General features: G+C 44.4%; 1 protein-coding gene across 1 annotated transcript in view; it reads left to right on the top strand.

Moving 5' to 3' along the window:
• LOC141171900 (uncharacterized) overlaps nucleotides 1-22,726 on the top strand; it is an 87,076-nt gene extending 64,350 nt beyond the window's left edge. Inside the window, exons 2-7 of the mRNA XM_073655536.1 lie at nucleotides 14,682-14,831; nucleotides 14,961-15,140; nucleotides 15,224-15,347; nucleotides 15,436-15,533; nucleotides 15,706-15,796; nucleotides 20,219-22,726. Of these exons, the coding sequence (XP_073511637.1) occupies nucleotides 14,760-14,831; nucleotides 14,961-15,140; nucleotides 15,224-15,347; nucleotides 15,436-15,533; nucleotides 15,706-15,796; nucleotides 20,219-21,909 (2,256 nt within the window). The 5' untranslated portion in view covers nucleotides 14,682-14,759 and the 3' untranslated portion in view covers nucleotides 21,910-22,726. The remainder of the gene's footprint in view (nucleotides 1-14,681; nucleotides 14,832-14,960; nucleotides 15,141-15,223; nucleotides 15,348-15,435; nucleotides 15,534-15,705; nucleotides 15,797-20,218) is intronic.
• The last annotated feature ends 5,204 nt before the right edge of the window (nucleotides 22,727-27,930 follow it).

Genomic DNA, 27,930 nt, shown 5'->3' on the forward strand with positions numbered 1-27,930 from the left:
TTTTGGGGTTTTTCTGCTGTTCTGACACCTTCAGAGCTCCGAAAATGTCGCCCGCAAACTATTCTAGGAAAATCTGTGCTCCAAAAGCCAAATAGCGCTCCTTTCTTCTCAGCCTTACGTGTGGCCTAAAAGTAATTTCTGACGACATATGGGGCATCACCGCGTTCGGAAGAAATTGTGCAATAAATTATGGGGTCCAGTTTCACCTACTAACCCTTGTATACCTGAAAATTTGCAGCAAATACAATAATTATATTTTTACCACTAAAATGTCATATTTCCATGTTTCAGTGTTATAAAATTCTGTGAGGCACCTAGGGGTTCAAAATACTACACTCCTAGATGAATTTCTTAGGCAGTGAAGTTTCAAATATGGGGTCACCTGGGGGGTTTCTGCTGTTTTCGCATGTCAGGTGCTTTCCAAATGCGACATGGCATTCACAATTTATTCCAGACAAATGGTTCTCTTTCCTTTCCTAGCCCTGCCATGTGCCCAAACAGAAGTTTTTAACCACTTATGCGGTATCATCGCGTTCGGGAGAAATTGCGTAACCAATTATGGTGTCCATTTTCACCTATTATCCATTGTGAAAATTACAAATTTGGGGCTCAACAATATTGTCGTGAAAAAAATTTAAATTTTCCATATGACGACCCAATATTATCAAATTCTGTGTAGTACTTGTGGGTTCTAAATGCTCACTATACCCCTGGATAAAATCCTTCAGGGGTATACTTTCCAAAATGGGCTCACTTGTTGGGGGTTTCCACTGTTTAGGCACATCAGGGGCTCTCCAAACGCAACATGACACCCGCAGACCATTTCATCAAAGTCTGCATTCCAAAACGTCACTCCTTCCTTTTTGAGCCCTGCTGGGCACCCAAACAATAGTTTTCTTCTATATATGGGGTATCAGCGTACTCATGTGAGATTGAACAACAAATTTTGGGCCCAAATTTCTCCTGTTACTCTTGTGAAAACAAAAAATTTGGGACAACAATTACATTTTTGTGGAAAAAATATAATTTTTTATTTTCACTTCTCTACACTCTAAACTTCTGTGAAGCACCTGGGGGTTAAATGTGATCCTCATATATCTAGATACATTCCTTGAGGGGTGTAGTTTCCAAAATAGGGGCACTTGTGGGGAGGTTTCCATTATTTAGGCACATCAAGGGCATTCCAAACGCGAAATGGTGTCCACTCATATTTCCAGACATTTTTGCTTTCAAACAATCAAGCAATGCTCCTTCCCTTCCGAGCCCTGCCGTGCACCTAAACAGTGATTTTCCCCCACATATGGGATATCGGCATGCTCAGGAGAAATTGCACAACAAATTTTGCGGTCCATTTTCTATTGTTACCCTTGTGAAAATAAAAAAATGTGGGTCTGAAGTAAAATTTTTGTGAAAAAAGTTAAATGTTTATTTTTTCCTTCCACATTGCTTCAGTTCCTGTGAAGCACGTGACCTACCGTATTTTTCGGACCATAAGACGCACTTTTTTCCCCCCAAATTTGGGAGGAAAATGGGGGGTGCGTCTTATGGTCCGAAAGAAACTTACCAGTGGTGGTGAAGTGGGATCGGTGGTGGCAGCGGCAGCAGGTGGCGGCGGCGACAGCAGCAGGCGGCGGCAGAAGAGGTATCTGCCTGGGAGCCAGGGCCGGTTTCTTGCTGTGATCGGCTCCGGTGCGCGCGGCCATCTTTCTGAAGCTGATCTACAGTAAAATGGCCACCGGAGCCGGCGCATGTGCTCTTCTACGGCGGCAACCATTTTCCTGTAGATCTCAGCTTCAGAGAGATGGCCGCTCTGCCACGCTACTCACAGCAAGACACCGGCCTGGATACCAGGCCCCAGGGCCCCAGCCACCACTCACCCAGGCCCTAAGCCCCCAGAGCTAGCCACCACTCACCCAGGCCCCAAGCCCCCAGAGCCAGCCACCACTCACCCAGGCCCCAAGCCCCCAGAGCCAGCCACCACTCACCCAGGCCCCAAGCCCCCAGAGCCAGCCACCACTCACCCAGGCCCCAAGCCCCCAGAGCCAGCCACCACTCACCCAGGCCCCGAGCCCCCAGAGCCAGCCTCCACTCAACCAGGCACCCAAGTCCCCCAGCGCACCAGGCGCCCAGGCCACCAGGCGTCCAACCCCAGGCCACCAGCGCTAGGCCACCAGGCTCCCAGTGCAGGCCATCAGCACCAGGCGCCTAGCGCAAGTCACCAGCGCCAGGCCCGGCTTCCTGAAGGACCTTGCCTCCTGTGTCCCCCGCTACACGGCCCTTCCAGGTAAGATACCTATTCAGACTTTAAGACGGACCCCCATCTTATCAAAAAAAAATTTTTCCTATTTTCCACGTCAAAATTTGGGGTGCGTCTAATGGTCCGGTGCGTCTTATAGTCCGAAAAATACGGTAACTCTCTGATTTAAGGGCATAAGAATTCAAAGTTTGAAAATTTCAACATTTTTGCCAAATTTCCATTTTTTTCACAAATAAATGCAAGTCATCAAATTATTTTTACCACTATCGTGAAGTACAGTATGTCACTAAAAACAATCTCAGAATCAGTGGGATCCGCTTAAGCGTTCCAGAGTTATTACCTCATAAGGTGACACTGGTCAGAATTGTAAAATTTGGCTTGGTCATTAAGGTCAAAATTGGCTCAGTCACTATGGGGTTAAACAACTCTCCGTAATGCGATCATACAACATATAAGCATCTGATTGCTCAGATGATGCACTGTACTACTGTAGTGCCGTGTATTATCCCTGCTCATCAATGTAATACTAACGTCCCCATACACATGAGATAAGTGTTGGCTGAACGGTCATTTGGCAGACTGCTATCTCTACCGACTCCCCCATACACACAAATATTCCAAATTTCCTGAGGTCTGTATGAGAGAGTCACCGCCAGACTCCTCTAGTGGAGGATTATCTGCAGGAAAAACAAATGGATTAGCCCCTGAAATTCAGGATGCCGGACCCTTCTCTGCCCTGACATCATCTGTCGGGAGGCCCGCAAATACATTATATAGTTGACCAGACCCCCCGAAATCGGTGCTTTCATGCAACTTTAGTCTAATGTGTATGGGGATGTTAAAAAGTAACTTATTGGACGCTGCCTCTGGCCTGGCCTAATTGACTTTTGTACATTGCAGGCCCAGACACCATTATTGGTCATTTAAGTATGTAGTAACTAGGCAGCCCCATACTGTCTAGTACTTGGGGGAGAAGGGACATTCAGCTGAACTCTGTTAAACCTTAGATGCCATGTTTGCTTTAACCCCTCCTTGCACATAACATGCTGGAGGAAATTTAACGGTTCTAATTCACTGATGCCAATAGCCTCAGGGAAACATATCTCCCCTCCAGCACTTTACCAGTGACTTTGTCACATATCCCCTCCCCTGCACAAAGCCGGGGGTTTTGGCACCTTCACTGGCTAAACAGGGAAATCTGGATAGGGCATCTGCTTTTCCATGTAGTTTCCTGGGCCTGTGCTCTACATAAAAATGAAAGTCTTGGAGTGTTAGGAACCACCTACTTACCTGGGCATTGTTCCCCTTCCTTTCCCTCATCCATCTCAGGGGTGCATGGTCTGACACTAGCCTGAATTTTCGGCCTAACAGATAGTATCTTAGGGTCTCAATTGCCCATTTAATGGCCAGGCACCCCTTCTCTACGATGGCATAGTTCTTTTCACAGGAGGAGAGTTTCCTACTCAGGAATAGGACTGGATGTTCGTCCCCATCTATTTCCTGGGACAACACAGCTCCCAAACCGACCTCAGAGGCATCAGTCTGAACCACAAACTCCTTAGTGAAGTCAGGTGCTACTAAGACTGGCTGCTTACATAGGGCTAGCTTCAACTCCTGGAATGCCATTTTCGCTAGTGTTGAGCGAATTTGTTCGGCATTTCAAATTCGTGTTCGGGGTTCCGGCTTGTTCGCGCCAAAAATCGTCTCCACTCATGAATATCCCTGATTTGCCACGCAGATAACATCTGTGTAACGGGTCTGGGAGGCGGAACCTCTGAGCAACTATACAAGGGGGCGGTCCTTGTAAGGAAGCGGGTGGCTCCCAGGGAAGACGGGCAGGTAGTCACGGCAAGTGACAGGGACAGTCTCTGGGTAGAAGGGCAGGTAGTCACGGCAAGTGACAGGGACAGTCTCTGGGTAGAAGGGCAGGTAGTCACGGCAAGTGACAGGGGCAGTCTCTGAGTAGAAGGACGGGTACTCACGGCAAGTGACAGGGACAGTCTCTGGGTAGAAGGACAGCAGGCAGGTGGCTGGTGAGCGCTCCCAGGTGAGCGGGCGAGAGTCTTTGGACAGGCAGGTGGTCACGGCAAGTGACGGCAAAGCTTCCAGGTAGGCTAGCAGGCAGGTAGCAGGTGAGCGCTCCCAGGTGAGCGGGCAAGAGTCTCTGGACGGGCAGGTGGTCACGGCAAGTGACGGCAGAGCCTCCAGGTAGGCTAGCAGACAGGTAGCAGGTGAGCGCTCCCAGGTGAGCAGGCAAGAGTCTCTGGACAGGCAGGTGGTCACGGCAAGTGACGGCAGAGCCTCCAGGTAGGCTAGCAGACAGGTAGCAGGTGAGCGCTCCCAGGTGAGCAGGCAAGAGTCTCTGGACAGGCAGGTGGTCACGGCAAGTGACGGCGGAGCCTCCAGGTAGGCTAGCAGGCAGGTAGCAGATGAGCGCTCCCAGGTGAGCGGGCAGGCTGGTCCATAGACAGACTGACAGGTGTCGGAAGGCAGACCGTCGGACCGCAGGCTTGCAAGCAGGTAAACGGATATCAGGCAGGTATCAAGCAGGAATCTGGCAGGTGACTGGCAGGTAACAGGCAGGAATCTGGCAGGTAACTGGCAACGGGACCTGAGGGCTGAAGCAGAGTGAAGGCTTTGCAACAACATTGCTCGGGCACCTCCATTTTGGAGGAGGTGCCTTATATATTGTGAGGTCCTCCGGCCATTGGCCGGGGACTCCTTAGGACGGCGCGCGCGGCCCCTTTAAGAGAGGGGGAGCGCGCGCGCCCTAAGCACAGTGGCCGGGAAGCAGCGCGCGCTGCCAGCAGAGCGGGAGGAGGACGCCGGGCACGGAGTGGAGAGGTGAGGGGAACAGCGTCCCTGCCTAGCAGGAGGCAGGGATGCCGACGCTACAGTCTGCGTGACAGCGTGGCAAATCAGGGATGTTCATGGGTGGAGCCGATTTTTTTGGTGCGAACAAGCCGGAACCCTGAACACGAATTTGAAATGCCGAACAAATTCGCTGAACACTAATCTCCACTTCAGGGGAACACTTGGCCATTGATGTTTTCATGCCTTTAAGAAGATCAGTTAAGGAGCGGCTATCATGGGGAAATTTGGGATAAATCTCCGATAATACCCCACAATTCCCAGAAACGAACGAACTTGCTTCTTGGAACTGTGTTTGGATAGCCTCCATTTTCTTTACTTGCTGCTTTATTTCGCCCCTTCCAACAGCGTAGCCCAAGTATTTTGCCTCTTCCTTCCCGATGGCGCACTACTTTGGGTTTATCGTAAACCCTGTTTTCCTAAGCGCATCCAGTAGCGGCTGGACCTTCTGCAAATGAGTTCCCCAATCCTGGCTGAAGATTACAATGTCATCCAGGTAAGCTGCAGCGTACTTCTTATGAGAGAAGGTAGCTGGGGCTCCCTGCAGACCGAACAGCATCCTGGTGTACTGAAAGCACCCTTAATGAGTAGAGAAGGCCGTATTCTCCTTGGCACTTGGGGAATAGAGAATCTGCCAGTACCCTTTCGTTAGGTCCATGGTGGTAATATTGAGAGGCTAGGGACAGCCAGATATAAGCTCATCGACGCAGGGCATCGGATAGGTGTCAAACTTTGACACCTCATTCATCTTCCTGTAATCATTACAGAACCGCCATTCTCCGTCTGGCTTCGGCACCAGGATAATGGGGCTGGACCAACCACTCTTTGACTCCTTGATGATGTCCAGGCTCAACATTCTCCTTACCTCTTTGGAGATTACCTCGTGGCGGGCTTCAGGAATCCGATACTGCCTTTGATTCACCCTCACATGCGGCTCTGTCAGGATTACATGTTCGACCACCTGTGTACAACCTGGCAGCTCTGAAAACAGGTTCTGGTTCTGCTGAAGCCGCTCTCGGCATTGTTGCTTCTGGGCCCGTGATAGTGTTTCTGCCACTGTGACATCCTCAATTCGGGCTTCATGATGGGCCCCAGGCACGTAGCTTCCACCGGCTCTCTGTCTCGCCAAGGTTTGAGCAGGTTAACGGGATATACCTGATACAGCTTCCTTCTTCCTGGTTGGTGGACCTTGTAGTTGACGTCACTCAACTTTTCCACCACCTCATATGGCTCTTGCAAGTTGCCAGGAATTTACTTTCCACCGTGGGGATCAACACCAACACCCAGTCTCCAGGGTTAAATTGTCTCAATCTCGCCTATCGATTATAGACCCTTGCCTGGGCCTCTAGGTCTTGAAGGAGGCTTTCCCTTAGAATCGGCATCACCCTCACGATCCGGTCTTGCATCTGGGCCACATGCTCTATGATGCTCAAGTGGGGTGTTACCTCGGCTTCCCGGGTCTCTTTCGCAATGTCCAGTAGTCCCCGAGGGTGCCGTCCATAAATCAACTCGAAGGGTGAGAACCCCGTAGAGGCCTGGGGAACTTCCATAATGGAGAATAGCAGGTAGGGGAGTAGGCAATCCCAGTCTCCTCCATCTTTCTCTACGACCTTTTTAAGCATGGACTTTAACCCCTTTATAACCTATGACGTACTAATACGCGTTTGTGCACTGGGCTTTAAAAGCCTGTGCCATATTAGTACGTCATCGCGATCGCGCCCGCACATAGGCTGTGCGGGAGCGATCGCCGCCGGGTGTCAGCTGATTGTCACAGTTGACACCCGGTGCTATGTGCAGGGAGCGGTCCCGCACCGCTCCCGGCACATTAACCCCCGCAATGCTGCGATCGAAGTCGATCGCAGCATTGCGGTGGCTAAGGGGAGGTGATTGGTATACTCACCTCCTCTTCCGGCCTCCAGCGCTGTCTGCCGCGGCTTCCAGGATGTTGTCATGACAACATCCGGGTCACCAGACAGCAGGAAGATTTTTTGGACATGCGCAGTGCATTTCCAAATTATCTTCTCCCTGTCCAGCGCTGACAGCCTGAACGGCACAGGGATGGTGCTCCATTCCTGTGCCATGCAGGCGATCAGAGAAAAAAAAGTTAAAGTCCCAGAGTGGGACAAAGTAAACAAGTTAAACTGTCAGAAAGTGAAAAAAAAAAAAAAAAATTGTAAAAATATTTTTAAAAAAATAAAAAAAAGAATCCACCAAAAATAAAAATATAATGTACCCATCAATAAATATTATGAAAAAAAAAACAATAAAAGTACACAAATTTGGTATCGCCGCGTCCGGAACGACCTGACCTATAAAACTGTCCCACTAGTTAACCCCTTCAGTGAACACGGTAAAAAAAATAAATAAAAAACGAAGCAAAAAACAATGCTTTATCACCATACCGCCAAACAAAAAATGGAATAACACGCGATCAAAAAGACGAATATAAATAAAAATACTACCGCTGAAAACGTCATCTCGTCCCGCAAAAAACAAGCCGCCATACAGCTCCATCAGCCGAAAATTATAAAAGTTATAGCTCTCAGAATAAAGCGATGCTAAAAAATAATTTTTTCTATAAAATAGCTTTTATTGTGTAAAAGCGCCAAAGCTTAGAAAAACTATATAAATGTGGTACCGCTGTAAACGTACTGACCCAAAGAATAAAGCTGCCTTATCAATTTTACCACATGCGGAACAGAATAAAAAAAAAAAAAAAAACAGTTCCTGAATTGTTGGTTTTTGTTTATTCTGCCTCCCAAAAATCGGAATAAAAAGTGATCAAAAAATGTCACGTGCCTGAAAATGGCACCAATAAAAACATCAACTCATCCCGCAAAAAACAAGCCATCACATGACTGTCTGCCAAAATCTGGAAAAATTATAGCTCTCAAAATATGGCGATGCAAAAACTAGATTTTACAAAAAAATGCGTCTTTTAGTGTGTGACAGCTGTCAATCATAAAAACCCCATATGATTCTGGTATCGCTGTAATCGCACCGACCCGAAGAATAAAGTCGTCTAATCACTTATACCGCACGAGGAACGGCATAAAAAATAAACTCTCGGGTTAGGGTTAGGGCTAGGGCTAGGGTTATGGTTGGGCTGGGGTTGGGGTTAGGGTTGTCATGGGGTTGGGATTTTTTTCAAAAGTAAGAAAAAAAGATGGTGATATGGCGACTAGTGTTAAACGCAAGTGCTCGCTACTTGAGTTTGCATCGGGTGCTCTGGTATGCATTGAGTATCGTGGGTATTTGAGTGACATGCTCGAGTCTCCGCCCCATATTCTTCGCGGCCAAAAAAACTTTGCGGGGATTGCCTGCCATGCATGAGCGATCCCCGCATGTTTTTTTTTGGGTGTCTAATAACCGTGAAACATGCGGGGCAGGGACTCGAGCATGTCACTCGAGCACATGCAGTACATGGTGCATACCCAAGTACCCGATGCAAACTCAAGTAGCGAGTACTTGAGCTCAAGACTAATGACAACTTATTCAATATGATGACCTAATGTTATCAAATTCTGTGTCGTACCTCTGGGTTTAAAATGTTCACTATACCCCTTGATAAAATCCTTGAGGGGTCTAGTTTCCAAAATGGGGTCACTTGTGGGGGAGCTCCAATGTTTAGGCACACAGGGGCTCTCCAAACGCAACATGGTGTCCGCTAACAATTTGAGCGGATTTTCCATTCAATTTGTTAGCGGACACCATGTTGCGTTTGGAGAGCCCCTGTATGCCTAAACATTGGAGCTCCCCCGCAAGTGACCCCATTTTGGAAACTAGACCCCCCAAGGCACCTATCTAGATGCATAGTGAGCACTTGGAACCCCCAGGTGCTTCACAAATTGATTCGTAAAAATGAAAAATTATTTTTTTTTCCACTTTTTCATTTTTACGAATCAATTTGTGAAGCACCTGGGGATTCCAAGTGCCTTGAGGGGTGCAGTTTTTAGAATGGTGTCACTTTTGGGTATTTTCTGTCATAAAGACCTCTCAAAGTGACTTCAAATGTGATGTGGTCACTAAAAAAATGGTTTTGTAAATTTTGTTGTAAAAATGAGAAATCGCTGATCATCTTTTAACCCTTATAGCTTCCTAGCAAAAAAAAATTTTGGTTCCAAAATTGTGCTGATGTAAAGTAAACATGTGGGAAATGTTATTTATTAACTTTTTTGTGTGACATATCTCTCTGATTTAAGGGCATAAAAATTCAAATTTTGAAAATTGCAAAATTTTCAAAATTTTCGCCAAATTTCCATTTTTTTCACAAATAAACGCAAGTGATATCGAAGAAATTTTACCACTATCATGAAGTACAATATGTCACGAAAAAACAGTCTCCGAATCAGGGGGATCCGTTGAAGCGTTCCAGAGTAATTACCTCATAAAGTGACAGTGGTCAGAATTGTAAAAATTGGCCCGGTCATTAACGTGCAAACCACCCTCGTGGGTAAAGGGGTTAAGGTCTTGTTAAACCTCTCCACCAGGCCGTTCATCTGCGGATGGTACATTACGTAATCTGGAGAGCCTTACACCACTCCCTCATCACCTTCAACATGAAAAGAGTTCACTGGTCTGTCAGGATCTCTTTTGGCAGGCCCGTCCGGGAGAAGATGTGTACCTGCTCTCGGGCTATGCTCCTGGCAGAAGAGTTTCTCAATGGTACAGCCTCTGGGTACCGTGTTGCATAGTCCAGCACAACCAATATGTATTGGTGACCCCTGGCAGACTTAACTAAGGGTCCATAAGGTCCATGGCAATTCGGTCAAGCGGGATCTCTATAATGGGTAACGGAACCAGCGGACTCCGAAAGTGGGACATGGGAGCAGTTAGCTGACAAGTAGGGCAAGACCGGCAGAAATTAACAATTTCTTGGAGACACCCAGGCCAGTAGAACCTATGCAAGACCCACTCTTGGGTTTTGCCTACTCACAGATGCCCCCTAAGACATGCGAATGGAACAAATCTAATACCCTACGTCTATAGGGACCCGGCACCAACAACTGCTGTATCACTTCCCCTCTTGGTTTAGTGACCCGAAAAAGCAGCTCCTCATTTAAGGTGAAATTTCGGAACCTGGTTTCAGCCCCCGGCTCTTGGGCAAACCCATTTATTACAGTCAGATTGTCAAATGCACCTTTTAACGTAAGATCCTGCATTTGCGCTGTACCAAAATTCCCCCCAGAAACCCTCAGTTCTGGAATCTCATCCTCATGGGTCGCTGTCTCATACTCGTCACCAGCCAGGACACACGGGGAATTAATCTTACTCTAGCCCTAATGGGGATTCTTCGTGGACAAACTGGCTCCGGTCTGAGCTAGTGGGAACCCCTGCCTTTCCCCACAAGTCCCAGAACAGCCAGAATCCCGCCCGATTATAACCGGGTGTAACAAGCCCTCAACCACCCCGACCTCACAGTTAGTTTTTATTGTCACTCGGGCGATGGGGTAGTCCTTGGTGTCCCTGTGGATACAGCGGACGCCCATGTACTTCCCTGGGATCAACTGGTGGGGAAGTGTAGCCTTTACCAGGGTCACCAAAATTCCTGAGTCCAGGAGTCCCGACACGAACACACCATTTATGGTTACGGTACACAGCTGGGACCCCTCACAGAGCTGATAGTCCACACTGCAGGTGGGGTAGGCATTGTATGAGCAACGTCTTCCTATGCTGCAGTCCATCTGCTCAGAGGACATAGGACAACTGGCAGCTATGTGTCCAGGACCACGACACCTGCAGCAGATCAGGTCTTTCCCAGTGGCCTTTGGCAGCCCCTCAGCAACCCATTGGAACCTTGGACTCCCACCACTCGTGGCTTTACTCCCCCTCTTTTGGAACTCTGGCTCCCCATGAGTACCCCAGTATGGGGATGTAGCACCACCCGGCTTCTTTAGGGTACTCTCGACCACCTGGTATCTTTCTACGAGGGCGACAAGGTCATCTGCATTCCGGGGCTCTCCCTGGGCAACACAGGTCTGCACTGGCCTAGGTAGGGGAGTGCACAAATCTGTCCATGACAACCTGCTCGACCATCTGGGGTGGAGTGGAGGACTCCGGCTCCAACCACTTCTGCACAAGATGGAGGAGATCGAACATTTGGGAGTGAAGGGGTTTATCACCGCAATACGCCCAGTGGTGGACCCTTTGGGCTCTGACCGACAGTCACTCCAATACATGCCAGTATCTCAGTTTTGAGTTTAATTTACTCCTCGGTATTCTGCAAGGTCAGATCGTAATAAGCCTTTTGGGGCTCGCCAGTCAGATAGGGGGCCAACACCTCCGACCGCTGCTCAGGCGGTAGCTTCTCCCGCTCTTCCACCCGCTCAAACACAGTCAAAAATGCCTCCACATCATCGCCCGGGGTGATTTTTTGCATGGCTCGCCTTACCACTTACTGGATGCTCAAGTCATCACCTGGAGTTGGGGGAGGGGCTGTCGGCCTTCCACGAACCACCTCTGCGAGCAATTCCATCTGCTGCTGCTGTTGTCGGAGCTAGTCCTGTTGGTGCTGCTGCTGTTGGTGGATCTGCTGCAATAGTAGCTTGCTTGTCTCCTGCTGTGCTATCACAAGATGCTTGACCAGGTCCTCCATACTCAGGCTTCGTTTCCTGGCTTATGGCCACCTTTACCCAGAACATGTGGATTGTCCTCAGCCGTTACACGTGCTTCCTGGGAATCTTGCCCACACTTCTAGTGCCACCTGTGGAAGATTGCTCACTCAGCTGCACACGAAGGTAGACACAGGTACGCCGTCTCTTTAAATCTTTGGTTGATTTATTATAATGCTGCATAAACCAAATTTAGTCCATAAAAATAAACACAGCTGGCTGAGCAAAGCATAAAAACAAAGCAGAAATGGTAACACATAGAACACAGTCCTTGGAGTAGCAGGGATTCGCCTGCTGAGAGTTCAGCAACTCCACATGGTTCAAACACAAGCTCCTTCTGGAGCTTACTTCTCCAGACGTTGAACTCTGAATGTCTCAGTTGGCCAAGTATTTAAACCTCCCCAGACCACACCATGGGGAGGAGATCTGGAGAACAACCTCCCGCCCGCTCTATTGTGGTTCTCATAAAAACACGCCCTTTGGAAATGGAGACTTAACCCCCTCCTTGCACATAGCGTGCTGGAGGAAACTTAACGGTTTTAATTCACTGACGCCAATAGCCTCAGGGAAACATATCTACCCTCCAGCACTTTACCAGTGACTTTGTCACAGTGTTAAAAAGTAACTTTTTGCATGTTTTTTTCTTTTTACAAGAATTGTTGGTGACAATTTTTTTTTTTGAAACATTTTAATTTATGCTTTTTTATGTAGTTTTTTTTTGTAATATTGGAAAGCCTAAGGCCAGAAATAAACCCCATAAAACACTGTACATGGAGACTTTGGTATCAAATAACTCCTGTCTTGGTGTTCTTACAAGCAAGATTTTTTAAATGCCTCAAACTTGTGTGTGTGAATCAGACCTGAGATCTAACCTGATAGAAGATGACAGTCCGGTGAGGATGGGAAACATATAGACGGCCAGTGGTGATGTAGTCCGTGACGGACTCTGGCCAAATATGTTTATAGAGCTGTAGTAGAAGATGAAGATGTCGTTCTCATCATGAAGTAGTTATTTCTCATGTCTCGTTTAATGAATATCTCCTGCAGTATTGTTAATGCTGATTCCAGTGTGGGTAAATGAGACGAGAATTAGCAATAAGGAAGATGAGTCTATGAGAATGGTATTCAGCTGCAGACGCCGAGGAAGAAACTGCTTGTTGTCTGTGGCCTAAAATATATACAGTGCAGACCAAAAGTTTGGACACACCTCATTTAAAGATTTTTCTGTATTTTCATGACTATGAAAATTGTACATTCACACTGAAGGCATCAAAACTATGAATTAACACATGTGGAATTATATACTTAACAAAAAAGTGTGAAACAACTGAAAATATGTCTTATATTCTAGGTTCTTCAAAGTAGCCACCTTTTGCTTTGATGACTGCTTTGCACACTCTTGGCATTCTCTTGATGAGCTTCAAGAGGTAGTCACCAGAAATGGTCTTCCAACAATCTTGAAGGAGTTCCCAGAGATGCTTAGCACTTGTTGGCCCTTTTGCCTTCACTCTGCGGTCCAGCTTACCCCAAACCATCTCGATTGGGTTCAGGTCTGGTGACTGTGGAGGCCAGGTCATCTGGCGTAGCACCCCATCACTCTCCCTCTTGGTCAAATAGCCCTTACACAGCCTGGAGGTGTGTTTGGGGTCATTGTTCTGGTGAAAAATAAATGATGGTCCAACTAAACGCAAACCGGATGGAATAGCATGCAGCTGCAAGATGTTGTGGTAGCCATGCTGGTTCAGTATGCCTTCAATTTTGAATAAATCTCCAACAGTGTCACCAGCAAAGCACCCCCACACCATCACACCTCCTCCTCCATGCTTCACGGTGGGAACCAGGGATGTAGAGTCCATCCGTTCACCTTTTCTACGTCGCACAAAGACACAGTTGTTGGAACCAAAGAACTCAACTTTGGACTCATCAGACCAAAGCACAGATTTCCACTGGTCTAATGTCCATTCCTTGTGTTCTTTAGCCCAAACAAGTCTCTTCTGCTTGTTGCCTGTCCTTAGCAGTGGTTTCCTAGCAGATATTTTACCATGCAGGCCTGCTGCACAAAGTTTCCTCTTAACAGTTGTTGAAGAGATGTGTCTGCTGCTAGAACTCTGTGTGGCATTGACCTGGTCTCTAATCTGAGCTGCTGTTAACCTGCGATTTCTGAGGCTGGTGGCTCGGATAAACTTATCCTCAGAAGCAGAGGTGACTCTTGGTCTTCCTTTCCTGGGGCGGTCCTCATGTGAGCCAGTTTCTTTGTAGCACTTGATGGTTTTTGCAACTGCACTTGGGGAAACTTTCAAAGTTTTCCCAATTTTTTGGACTGACTGACCTTCATTTCTTAAAGTAATGATGGCCACTCGTTTTTCTTTACTTAGCTGCTTTTTTCTTGCCATAATACAAATTCTAACAGTCTATTCAGTAGGAGTATCAGCTGTGTATACACCAGACTTCTGCACAACATAACTGATGGTACCAACCCCATTTATAAGGCAAGAAATCCCACTTATTAAACCTGACAGGGCACACCTGTGAAGTGAAAACCATTTCCGGTGACTACCTCTTGAAGCTCATCAAGAGAATGCCAAGAGTGTGCAAAGCAGTCATCAAAGCAAAAGGTGGCTACTTTGAAGAACCTAGAATATAAGACATATTTTCAGTTGTTTCACACTTTTTTGTTAAGTATATAATTCCACATGTGTTAATTCATAGTTTTGATGCCTTCAGTGTGAATGTACAATTTTTATAGTCATGAAAATACAGAAAAATCTTTAAATGAGGTGTGTCCAAACTTTTGGTCTGTACTGTAGGTTTTATTAGTAGATGTAAAGAAGAAAACTAGATACTGTAAAAAATAAATCTCAAATGTTTCCCTTATTAGCTCCAGTAATTGTATTATTAAACAAGATTTTTATGATGTTACATTGGCTCATCTTTTTGTTCAGGTCTCTACAATATCGGATCCTCTCAGTGAATATCTTCTATATAAGAGAATTTTCCTGATTTACCCATCAAACATAAATATGGACACAGACAAGATGGCTGAGAAAATATTACACCTCACCCTAGAGATCCTCTTCCGGCTTACTGGAGAGGTGAGAGATTCTGATGACGTCACATTACATCATTCTTATCTATGGGAATAACAGATGGACAGAACTGGAGAGGTGAGGACTCTGGAAATGTCTGTAGTGAGATTTATTAATGTGTCTCTCCATAACCAGGATTACATAGTAGTGAAGAAGACCTCAAGTGAGCGCTGTCAGGACCCTGCGTCTGAGGGATGGGGAAGACCCCTGAGCCCAATCACAGGGCCTCCACCTCACCATCTGATACATGAGGACACATATGACCAGAAGATCCTAGAACTCACCTACAAGATGATTGAGCTGCTGACTGGAGAGGTAACACTTCTGGGAATGCTGGGACATTTTATAGTAAAGCTATGAAGGGATTGGTTGGATGACAGTTTCATTGTATGTGTCAGGTTCCTATAAGATGTCAGGATGTCACTGTCTATTTCTCCATGGAGGAGTGGAAGTATTTAGAAGGACACAAAGATCTGTACAAGGACATCATGATGGAGGTTCCCCAGCCCCTCACATCACCAGGTACTGTAATAGATAGGACTGAATACATAATGCCTATAATTATCTATTTGTAAAGAATGAATTCAGTCCCTGTATGTGTTTCCTCCAGATCTATCCAGTAAGAGGATAACACCAGAGAGATGTCCCCGTCCTCTTCTTCCACAGGACTGTAAACAAGAAGATCCCAATGTTCCTCAGGATCATCAGGTAGATGGAGAGAAGGTGTCATGAGATCTCCCCTATGATGTATAGATGGATGTGAAGGTCTTGTGTTCAGTCTTGTTTTATCCACCAGTATTATATGTTTTATACTTGTGTAATGAGAATGGTGGAGATGGCAGGATTATATTTAATATATTTATATAAATATTTTTTTCAGGGTGAAGATCTGACCCATATTGATACTACAGGGACATATGTGAGGGGTGATGAGCGGTGTAAAGAGGAGATTCCTACATATGACTACCCAGGTGAGTAGTAACCACTAAATGCAGAGAAGTCACAGAATCTTCTCAGTTACTGGTTGTGGCTGGTTTACCGATTTATGAAGTCCGGCCGTATCACAATTGTGTGATCACCATTTTGCATCTAGACCAAAACATTCTCCTCCACCAAAAACGTTTCAAATGACTTTGGGCATTGAAACCTCTTTTCTGTAGAACTTACAACCTGGAGGATCCACCTACCCCCTGGGATTAGTAGACGCTGACCGTTACCTGCCCAGGTCTGTAAACTACAAAGCCAAATGACAGCGTATGTAGAAAATGCTGACAAGTGAGAAAATCACTTGAAGAAAAATGTTATGATGAGCCTGTAAGAGAAAGCGGAGGGTAATGATGCTGTTGGCTTCCTAGATCCCTGATAACTTATTAGATAAATCTGCTCATATGGTCCCTGCAAGACCAGGTCCAGTCTTTATGATCAAACCTTGGTATTATGATCAATAACATTAAATGTGCAGTGAGGGCCAAGTGTGAATTTCTGTACGATAACAACAGAGTTTCCCTTTATCCTGACTTTTCAATTTCGTTTTAACCTTTTAAGGACAGAGACAATTATGTCCTTAATAACCAGGCCAAATTTTACAATCTGACCAGTGTCATTTTATGAGGAAATAACTCTGGAACGCTTCAATGGATCCAACTGATTGAGTTTGTTTTTTTGTGACATATTGTACTTCATGATATTGGTAACATTTCCTCGATATCACTTGTGTTTATTTGTGAAAAAACTGAAATGTGTCAAAAATTTGGAAAATTTTGCAATTTTCAAACTTTGAATTCTTATGCCCTTAAATCGGAGTGATATATCACACAAAATAGTTAATAAATATCATTTTCCACATGTCTAATTTACATCCGCACAATTTTTGAAACAAATTTTTTATTTTTTTTTGGTTAGGAAGTTATAAGGGTTAAAAGTTGACCCGCAATTTCTATTTTTTCCAACAAAATTTACAAAACCATTTTTTTAGGGACCACATCATATTTGAAGTCACTTTGAGGGGTCTATATGAAAGGAAATACCCAAAAGTGACACCATTCTAAAAACTGCACCCCTCAAGGTGCTCAATACCACATTCAAGAAGTTTATTAACCCTTCACATGCTTCACAGGAACTCAAGCAACGTGGAAGGAAAAAATGAACATTTAACTTTTCTTGACAAAATGCTTACTTGAGACGCAATTTTTTTATTTTCACAAGGGTAACAAGAAAAAAATGGACCAAAAAATTTGTTGTGCAATTTATCCTAAGCATGCCGATATCCCATATGTGGGGAAAACCACTGTTTGGGTGCACTTCAGAGCTGGGAAGGGAAGGAGTACCGTTTGACTTTGGCGCAAAATGGTCTGGAATGGAGAGTCCCTGATGTGCCTAAACAGTGGAAACTCCACACAAGTGACCTAATTTTGGAAACTAGACCCCTCCAAGAATATATCTATATGTGGGGTGAGTTTGTTTTCTACAAAAATGTACTTTTAGCTCCAATTTTTTTTATTTTCACAAGGGTAACAGGAGAAAATGGACCCTTGAGTACTCTGATACCCCATATGTGGGGTAAAACTACTGTTTGGCCGCACAACAGGGTTTGGAGGGAAGGAGCACTGTTTGACTTTTTGAATGCAAAAATGGCTGGAATCGAGACCGTACGTCATGTTGTGTTTGGAGAGCCCCTGCTGTGCCTTTTTTACTGCGTTCGCCAAATGGAATAAATAACATGACAGTTTTATAGAGTGGGTCGTTCCAGATGCTGCCATACTAATTATGTGTAAGTTTTTTTTGTTTATTTTTGTTTTATCACAAACGCTGCATTTTGAGTGGCGAAATGGATTTTAGTGATTTGTGTGCACCTTTTTGTGTTTTTTTTTTGTTGTGGCATATTTTATTTCACTTTTTTTTACTTTTTCACAAAGTCACACTGTGGGACATGTGTAATTTTCACTTTGATCACTAGTCTCATACACTGCAGTACTCCTGTACTTCCGGTGACTACCTCTTGAAGCTCATCAAGAGAATGCCAAGAGTGTGCAAAGCAGTCATCAAAGCAAAAGGTGGCTACTTTGAAGAACCTAGAATATAAGACATATTTTCAGTTGTTTCACACTTTTTTGTTAAGTATATAATTCCACATGTGTTAATTCATAGTTTTGATGCCTTCAGTGTGAATGTACAATTTTCATAGTCATGAAAATACAGAAAAATCTATAAATGAGAAGGTGTGTCCAAACTTTTGGTCTGTACTGTATATTTTCCTATCACCCATGACAGCACCACAACAATAGAGGAGATCCGCCCTTCAAGGGCAGGAAACCTACAGAATAAAAGGGCGGCACCTCTTCACCACCTCAGTGGGTTCCCTGTCCTTGAGGGGGAACCTTGCTAAAATGGAGGCAGAAGGAAAAAGAGAAGATTATTCCCAGACCTGGGCTGGTCAGTTTCCAACAGGGCATAGTCTCTGCTTTGGCTTGCGTCAGGAACGTGGAAGTGCTGCGGTGGGTCCAAGGGGACCTGTTCTGTCAGATGGGCGTGAGCAGCAGCTGCACCATTACCTTTGATGGCCTGGCGGCCATGCATCCGGTTGCGCAGGTGCAGGACACTATCCAGGAAATCGCGCCCTAAGACGCATACCGGTAGAAAAAGAAAAAGGAGTAGCGGAGACCAATGTCTTCTAGCATGTTTCTGACTACCGTCTTGTACCAGGCTGCACATATACAGGGTGCGCTGGAAATGCTGTGCCCTGATGACTAGCTTGCCAGAGGAGCGGATGAGGTGTCCCTGAGCTGTAGCTGGTCCCCCATTTGAAATGGGGTCTGACTGCAGTAAGAGCTCTTTTGCGCTCTCTCTCCATCCTGTGTATAAGTGAGGAACAGCTGCGGGCAATCGCATGAGCCTCCAGAGAGGAACAGTCTTGTGATTTGGTCCATCCTCCGAGTTTGGTACAGCTGGTGATGAGTGATCTTTGTGAATTTTCACCTTGTTTATGGGGCCCTTTCTTTGTTATACTTACTAGGAAAGGCTTAAGGAAGTTAGCGCAAAACTCAAAAATGGGTGAGTGTGTGCTCTGTAAGACCCCATCTGGTGCTTAAATTTGGCTTCAGGACGGAAGCTGGACCTTGGACCTCTAGGCTAAAGTTAGCCTCATGGTGCCTAATCGTGCATTCATAGTGCCTCATATCGCCTGTTAGTACCTCATAGTTCCTCATAGCTCTTCACAGTGCCTGTAAGTACTTCATGGGGCCTCATAGTGTTTCACGACGGTGCTTCATAGTGCCCCTGTGCCTTGTAGTGCCTCGGTGCCTTAGAGCTCATAGTCCCTCATTGTAAAGGTACCGGTTGCACAACTAAGTTTGTGTCTGACAAAACCAAGTTCAGCAACTGTTAACTGTGCATGGCAAGCTTATCGAATTTAAGGGGAAAAATATCCTAGCCCCTATTTGAGACAGAGGGTGGCAGTATTCTTGGCTGATGCTCAGCTGACTTAGTGGAATGCAGGTTGGATGATGTCTTGGGAAAGGAAGGTGACAATAAAAGTGCTTCCTTTGTTTTGCAGGTTAATAATAAACCTTGTAGGGTTTCACTCTCAAAGGTAGGAGGCATCTCATAGTGCTCATACAGCCATTCTGGGTTTGGTCCAAACAAGTGCAGTTTTATTGCTTTCTACAGGTTGCAAAGAAGTCATAAACATAATATTTCTGGCCTTGTCCAAGCACTGACTAAATAGGACAGACCCTGGCAACTCATATACAGCTCAGCTAACCCATCTTGATGAAACAAATCAGCATTTATCCAGGGCAACCACTGATACTTGCATACTCCGCTCAGGTAGAGTCTAGCCTGTGTCTCTATTTAGCTGCAAGACACATATAGTCTGCTCTGCTTTTCAGCATTCTGACTAGGATGAATGCCTAGCTTTCTCTGGTGCTTAGCTCTTCAGGTGCCCTAATCAAGACCTGTTCAGCTATTATTTAATCCAGCTATACCTGGGTTTGCTACAACCAGAAAGGGCTGTACAGATTCCTGAGAGTTAGATCATTTGAAATTGATCATTTTGAAACCTTTGTTTTTCCATTGAAAGATGATGGACCTGAGTGGGGGATTGCTTTTTGTGAGATGAGTAGAAGGTATCATTATTGGTATCATTTTTTGCCTACATATCATTGTTTGGATTTTTATTCCATATTTGGGAAGCAGAATGAAAAAACAGTTGAAAACCACGCTCTACTGCTACATGCTATGAGGTTTTCTATTAGACTGTGAACTGTCATTGTCTTGGTGAATATTCATTATTTTTAAATAACTTGCCATTTGTACCGATAGTTTAAGTAAAAATGTTCAAAAATATAAATTTCAAGAATTTTTTATTCAAAAATAATATTTTTTTTACTTGGCAGATGACTGTGCCAGGAGATCAGAGGGACAACTGACATCTTCAATTTTCAAATCAGATGATCTTGAGATCCCACAGGATACAATTGAAGTGATTGCCATTACTCCAGATATACCATCATCCCTTCACAGCAAAGATCTGTCTCATCCTTTGAAACAGGTCCTATCTTTTGATTCATTACCGACTACTAAGGAAAATCAAAGTCACAAAATAAGCATTAAAAAACGAACTACTCCTAAAGCTAAAAAGCCATTTTCACTGTCAGAATATGGAAATAGTTTTCCCCTTGAAAAATCTTTTCTTAAACATCAAAAAATTCACGCAGCAGAGAAAATATTTTCTTGTTCCAAGTGTAGGAAATGTTTTAACCAGAAATCAAATCTTCTTAGTCACCAGAGAACTCACACAGGGGAGAAGCCTTTTTCATGTTCAAAATGTGCGAAATGTTTTAACTGGAAATGGAGTCTTGTTCTACACCAGAGAACTCACACAGGGAAGATGCCTTTTTCATGTTCAGAATGTGGGAAATGTTTTAATCAGAAATCAAATTTTGTTAAGCACCAGAGAACTCACACAGGGGAAAAGCCTTTTTCATGTTCAGAATGTGGAAAATGTTTTACACAGAAATCAAATCTTGTTAGTCACCAGAGAACTCACACAGGGGAGAAGCCTTTTTCATGTTCAGAATGTGGGAAATGTTTTAACCGAAAATTGAGACTTGTTATACACCAGAGAACTCACACAGGGGAGAAGCCTTTTTCATGTTCAGAATGTGGGAAATGTTTTAACCGGAAATGGAGACTTGTTATACACCAAAGAACTCACACAGGGGAGAAGCCTTTTTCATGTTCAGAATGTGGGAAATGTTTTAACCAGAAATCAAATCTTGTTAGTCACCAGAGAACTCACACAGGGGAGAAGCCTTTTTCATGTTCAGAATGTGGGAAATGTTTTAACCGGAAATGGAGACTTGTTATACACCAGAGAACTCACACAGGAGAGAAGCCTTTTTCATGTTTAGAATGTGGGAAATGTTTTAACCGGAAATGGAGACTTGTTACACACCAGAGAACTCACACGGGGGAAAAGCCTTTTTCATGTTCAGAATGTGGGAAATGTTTTAACCAGAAATCAGATTTGGTTAAGCACCAGAGAACTCACACGGGGAAAAAGCCTTTTTCCTGTTCAGAATGTGGAAAATGTTTTACACAGAAATCAACTCTTGTTATACATCAGAGAACTCACAAAGGGGAGAAGCCTTTTTCATGTTCAGAATGTGGGAAATGTTTTAACCGGAAATGGAGACTTGTTACACACCAGAGAACTCACACAGGGAAAATGCCTTTTTCCTGTTCAGAATGTGGGAAATGTTTTAACCAGAAATCAATTCTTGTTACACATCAAAGAACTCACACAGGAGAGAAACCTTTCTCATGTTCAGAATGTGGGAAATGTTTTGCGAGTACATCAAATCTTTTTAGTCACCAGAGAACTCACACAGGAGATAAGCCTTTTTCATGTTCAGAATGTGGGAAATGTTTTACAGAGAAGTCAAGTCTTCTCAAACATCAGAGAATTCATACAGGGGAGAAGCCTTTTTCATGTTCAGTATGTGGGAAATGTTTTAACCAGAAAGCACATCTTGATAGACATCAGAGAAGTCACACAGGAGAGAAGCCATTTTTATATTCTTAATGTGGAAAAAGTTTTACTTGGAAAGACACACTTTTAGCAAGAAAAAAACTTGCTAATAGGTGTGTGTCCTATAGACTGGAGGCAGCTTCCTATGACTGACAGCAATGAGACAATGTCCTTTCTGATCATTGAGAGAACTGCTCTCTCGTCCGGCCTCACAGTTATCTAACTGATTGGTGCAGAGCAGGAAAGGAAGGTACCGGGACCTGTACAGAGGCTGCACGTCCTGAGTGAGCAGCTGAAGACCCTTCCACCTGACTAGCTCAAGGATCTTTGAGATCATGTAACACTGTTTTACATATTTTCAAAAGTTGTCAGGTTCAGTTATGAAATGAGCCCTTTCTTAATGATTTTGACCTCCTGAATTCAAATTGGATGATAAAAATGTTTAGTTGTCTCTTGTTTCTATGATATCAAATAGTTTTCCTTTTGTTGCTGCTGATAATTAATGCATAAAAGTTTCAGTACTTTGAAACATTATTATTTTTGCAAATATACAGATGCAGAATATTTTATGCCAGTTTTCTGATATTTATTTAGAAGAAACTTAGCAACAATTTGAATAACTAAAGCCTGTCTAAACATTATTGCGAATTATAAACCGTTACAAAAATTAGTCCTCATTCAGAGACAACTTTTTTGCTTGTTTCTTGTACTCCTGCATCGGATCATCTCTTACAATTGTCCAACAGTAATCTGCAAGTATTGATGCATTCATTTTTCCTTGATATCTTTTCTCCATAGCCACAATATCTTGCTTAAATCTCTCACTGTGCTCGTCGTTCACTTCTCCTTGTCCTGCAACAAACAAAGAAACTCCTCATCTTGAAGAAGGTTATGAATCTGAGGTCCAATAAAGACTCCTTCTTTTATCTTTGTTTCACTTAACCTTGGAAATTTATCAATGAGATGCATGAATGCTTTTACATTTTTATCCATTGCCTTTACAAAGTTCTTCAATAGGCCCAACTTGATAAGATTTTGTTACCAGCATTGCCTAAGTGTGTCTACAACTTCTGGATGCAGGACAGTTTTACTTCCTTGCTGAAGTGAATGTTAGAGAGGCCAGTCTCTTTTATTGTAGTGATATTCTTTTGTTCGACTATCCCATTCACACAGAAATCAGCAATACTTTTGTGTATCCACCCTTGAGACTAAGTAGGTGGGCAACCACCTTAACGGCATGTGAGAAGCAGATGGAGAAGCTCTTGTCGAGCATCTAGCTATTTATCCGATATAGGCCCCGACGATCATCCTGAAAACCGCCATATATGTACCGGATAACTTTGAGTTGAGTGTGAAGGTACTTTGCTCCAGGGAAAAAAAAAAAATAGGAAAAGCCACAGAAAGACTGTGGGATAAGCAGGCTTTCAGCTCCAAAGTGACATTCCAGTTGTCATGCTGGAGACAGATGGAGGAGGGAAGTGGTGGCCAGGCTGGAGCAATTTGCCCGCACAGAAATACAGGTCTCAGCAGGTGACAGTGACCTTCTTATAGCAGCTACCCCGCACCTGTGCACGGGTTCCAGAACGGAGCAGTTGGGTGAGGAGGAGATGGGAGAGGCAGCCACATTGATGGAGGGTCGAAAAGACCGCAAAACTGCATGTGGCAGAGTACTCGCTGCCCCACTGCCTAATTTGTATCATTGGGACATACAGGTACCTGAGGAACCTAGTTTAAAAGATGTTTTCATGGCAGAGGTACATAGAGAGGATTTACAATCTACTTTGAATGTACATTTTGGTGGTCTTAAAGCGCACCTGTCAGCAGGATTGTGCTTAGTAAACCACATACACTGTCAGGTGGGCACTGTTATACTGAGTAAAATGATACCTTTGTTGATGAAATCCATCCAGCGGTTCTTTGATAATCTTTACTTTCATTTCTGACATAATGAAATACATGTGCTCTGGTGCTCTCATTATGTATTCATGTATGCTTATCTCTTCTTTGTGACAGGTCACTGTGCTTTCAGTGATCTGCCACAAAGAAGGTACCGCTGGATGGATTTCATCAACAAAGGTATCATTGCACTCAGTATAACGGCGCCCATCCTACAGTGTATGTGGTTTACTATGCACAATCCTGCTGACAGGTTCGCTTTAAAGATGAGATGGCAGGTATATGACACAAACTGGAGAAAATAGAGCAGGGGCAGAGTCAGCGCCATTCAGGATCAGATTGCCTATAGAAGCAATGAGAGCAGGTTTGCAGCACAGCAAATATCAGCACTTCTGGCGAAAACAGATGACCTTCAAAATAGATCCAGGCTCCGTAATATACCACTTATTGGTGTGCCTGAAAAACTAGAAGGGTCTTCTACTGATTTCTTTGACAACTTGCTGAAATTAATAATAGGGCTTGAAACCTTAACCCACCCCTATAGGAAGTAGAACGAGTTCATAGGGTGCCGACCCGTCCTCTTCTTCCTGGGCTTCCACCAAGACTTGTGCTGGCTAAAACTGTACACTACCAAGAAAAAGATATCCTGCAGCTAGCAAGGGATCACCCAGATGTAACAATCAATGGATCCAAAATCTCGATCTTTCCAGATTACTCTATAGAAGGGCAAAAACATCAGAATATTAGATTCCTTGATATCAAAAAACATCTGAGAGATCTGCACGTTCTACATTCAATGAAATACTCTGCCAAGTTAAAAGTGGTAGCCGGAGGTACTGTGCACTTTATTCAAGATTCAAAAGAAGTCCTTCGCTAGCTGGATATGAATAAGAGGCAAATACACCGGGATCAAATTTGTGATGTTACACATTGAAGATACGGTGGTAGAAACCCTAATTCTTCAAAAACACAGTGATCCGTGAGTATACGTTAAGAAGTGTGTCCCTGCTTGTTGGACAGTTCTTTACAAATGTTGTTTTTTTCCTCAGTTTCTATTATGATTATATCGCAGTTTTGTATGCCTAATTGGGGTTGAATTATCCTCAAGGAGCCTTACATTCTAGGCGGGATTCTCCTATAAGTTCAATAGTGACTGAGCCACCATTTTTCCCCTTCTCCCATGACAGCACCACCTGAGAGAGGGTATCCGCCCACCAAGGACAGGAACCTACTGAATAAAAAGGCGGTACCTCTCTTCCGCATCAGTTTTGGTTCCTGTCCTTGATGGGAGCCTCTCTAGGTGGTGCCTCGCCTACCTGTTCGTGGGATCTGGAGTGGATCCCAGAATCGATGCGGCCTGGAGGCCGTGAAGAAACAGCAGATGGTCCTCTGTTCCCAGCCCCATCTTGCTGTACCTGGGTCTGCGTGTGGGGGGGGCGCCTTCCGGGGTCCTCTCCCGTGTGCGCCGGGTCCTGCGGCCGGGTCTGCGCACGCACGGTGGCCGTGGCTGGGCGCGCCGGCTAGCAGGCCTTCCAGGCAGCGCACTTGCAGGGTCGCGCCACGCCCTGTGACGAAGCGCACCAGAAGTCCAGGCTGTGCACGCGCTGGAAGCCCGTGTCTGCGCTTGCGTGGGGTACGATTTCCAGGGTCATCCCCGTTTGCAAGTGCGCCGGGAGCATGTACAGTGCTGGCCAAAAGTATTGGCACCCCTGCAATTCTGTCAGATAATACTCAGTTTCTTCCTGAAAATAATTGCAATCACAAATTCTTTGGTATTATTCTCTTCATTTAATTAGTCTTCAATGAAAAAAAACACAAAAAGAATTGTCCTAAAGCCAAATTGGATATAATTCCACACCAAACCTAAAAAAGGGGGTGGACAAAAGTATTGGCACCCTTTGAAAAATCATGTGATGCTTCTGTAATTGGTGTAATTAACAGCACCTGTAACTTACCTGTGGCACCTAACAGGTGTTGGCAATAACTAAATCACACTTGCAGCCAGTTAACATGGATTAAAGTTGACTCAACCTCTGTCCTGTGTCCTTGTGTGTACCACATTGAGCATGGAGAAAAGAAAGAAGACCAAAGAACTGTCTGAGGACTTGAGAAACCAAATTGTGAGGAAGCATCAGCAATCTCAAGGCTACAAGTCCATCTCCAAAGACCTGAATGTTCCTGTGTCTTCCGTGCGCAGTGTCATCAAGAAGTTTAAAGCCCATGGCACTGTGGCTCCCTAGATTTGGACGGAAAAGAAAAATTGAGAGATTTCAACGCAAGATTGTGCGGATGGTGGATAAAGAACCTCGACTAACATCCAAACAAGTTCAAGCTGCCCTGCAGTCCGAGGGTACAACAGTGTCATCCCGTACTATCCGTCGACGTCTGAATGAAAAGGGACTGTATGGTAGGATACCCAGGAAGACCCCACTTCTTACCCCGAGACATAAAAAAGCCAGGCTGGAGTTTGCCAAAACTTACCTGAGAAAGCCCAAAACGTTTTGGAAGAATGTTCTCTGGTCAGATGAGACAAAAGTAGAGCCTTTTGGCAAAAAGCATCAACATAGAGTGTACAGGAAAAAAAAAGAGGCATTCAAAGAAAAGAACACGGTCCCTACAGTCAAACATGGCGGAGGTTCCCTGATGTTTTGGGGTTGCTTTGCTGCTTCTGGCACTGGACTGCTTGACCGTGTGCATGGCATTATGAAGTCTGAAGACTACCAACAAATTTTGCAGCATAATGTAGGGCCCAGTGTGAGAAAGCTGGGTCTCCCTCAGAGGTCATGGGTCTTCCAGCAGGACAATGACCCAAAACACACTTCCAAAAGCACTATAAAATGGTTTGAGAGAAAGCACTGGAGACTTCTAAGGTGGCCAGCAATGAGTCCAGACCTGAATCCCATAGAACACCTGTGGAGAGATTTCAAAATGGCAGTTTGGAGAAGGCACCCTTTAAATATCAGGGACCTGGAGCAGTTTGCCAAAGAAGAATGGTCTACAATTCCAGCAGAGCATTGTAAGAAACTCATTGATGGTTACCAGAAGCGGTTGTTCGCAGTTAATTTGGCTAAAGGTTGTGCAACCAAGTATTAGGCTGAGGGTGCCAATACTTTTGTCCGGCCCTTTTTGGAGTTTTGTGTGAAATGATCAATGATTTGATTTTTGCTTCATTCTCTTTTGTGTTTTTTCCTTGCAAGCAAATTAAATGAAGAGAATAATACCAAAGAATTTGTGATTGCAATCATTTTCAGGAAGAAGCTGAGTATTATCTGACAGAATTGCAGGGGTGTCAATACTTTTGGCCAGCACTGTATGTATATATATATATATATATATATATATATATATATATATATATATGTGTATTTTACTGTAAAATATAAAAAAAATATATATATATATATGTGTGTACACACACACACACACATATATATATATATATATTTTTTTTATATTTTACAGTAAAATACATACATATATATATATATATATACATACATATGTGTGTATATATATATATATAATATGTATATAAAAAAAAAAAAAGAGTATAAGATGGAATTAAATGATAGAGAGAGCACACTGCTGCCGGAAGGGGAGGGGCCCAAAGGAGGTGGATCCCCTTATGATTTAAAAGGATGGGAAGTAGTCAAGATGGTGGTGTCTGCATTCCCGTCATCATGAGTGAAGAGCCGCAGTCACCTGGGCAGCAGCTGTAAACCGCCGCAGGAGGAACAGCAGCAGCCACAAGCGCCTAAGCAGCGTAAACAGCTCAAGCAAAATGTGAGACAACCGGAGCAGCGGGAGTCTTCCCATCATCAGAGCCTCAGCAGTGGGGGTCGTACAAGTGCCGATAGAACCGGTCAGAAGAAATCTCGTGAATCCACCTTCGCCAGATGGGAGCGTTCATGTGAACGGCAACTGCCGCCTCCGGTACCCTAGTCTGAACGGCAGTGTGGTGAGTGATCTTCGTGAAAGTTCACCTTAGCAATGTGCTCTTCTGTTTTTTCTCTTTTCTCTCCTTTCATTTCTTTCTGGTTGTTAGGAACCAAAAAAAGAGTAGTTCCAAGAATAAGAATAGGGAGTGTGCATTATGTAAAGTTTGCCTTACCAGCTCCTACGCTAAGAACCTTTGCTCTGATCGTATCCAGAAAACTATAACAGAGGAGTCCCCTAGTT

Source organism: Phyllobates terribilis, unplaced genomic scaffold (genome assembly GCF_046119375.1).
Source record: "Phyllobates terribilis strain yellow unplaced genomic scaffold, ASM4611937v1 Scaffold_12__6_contigs__length_324123572, whole genome shotgun sequence".
Taxonomy (NCBI): domain Eukaryota; kingdom Metazoa; phylum Chordata; class Amphibia; order Anura; family Dendrobatidae; genus Phyllobates; species Phyllobates terribilis.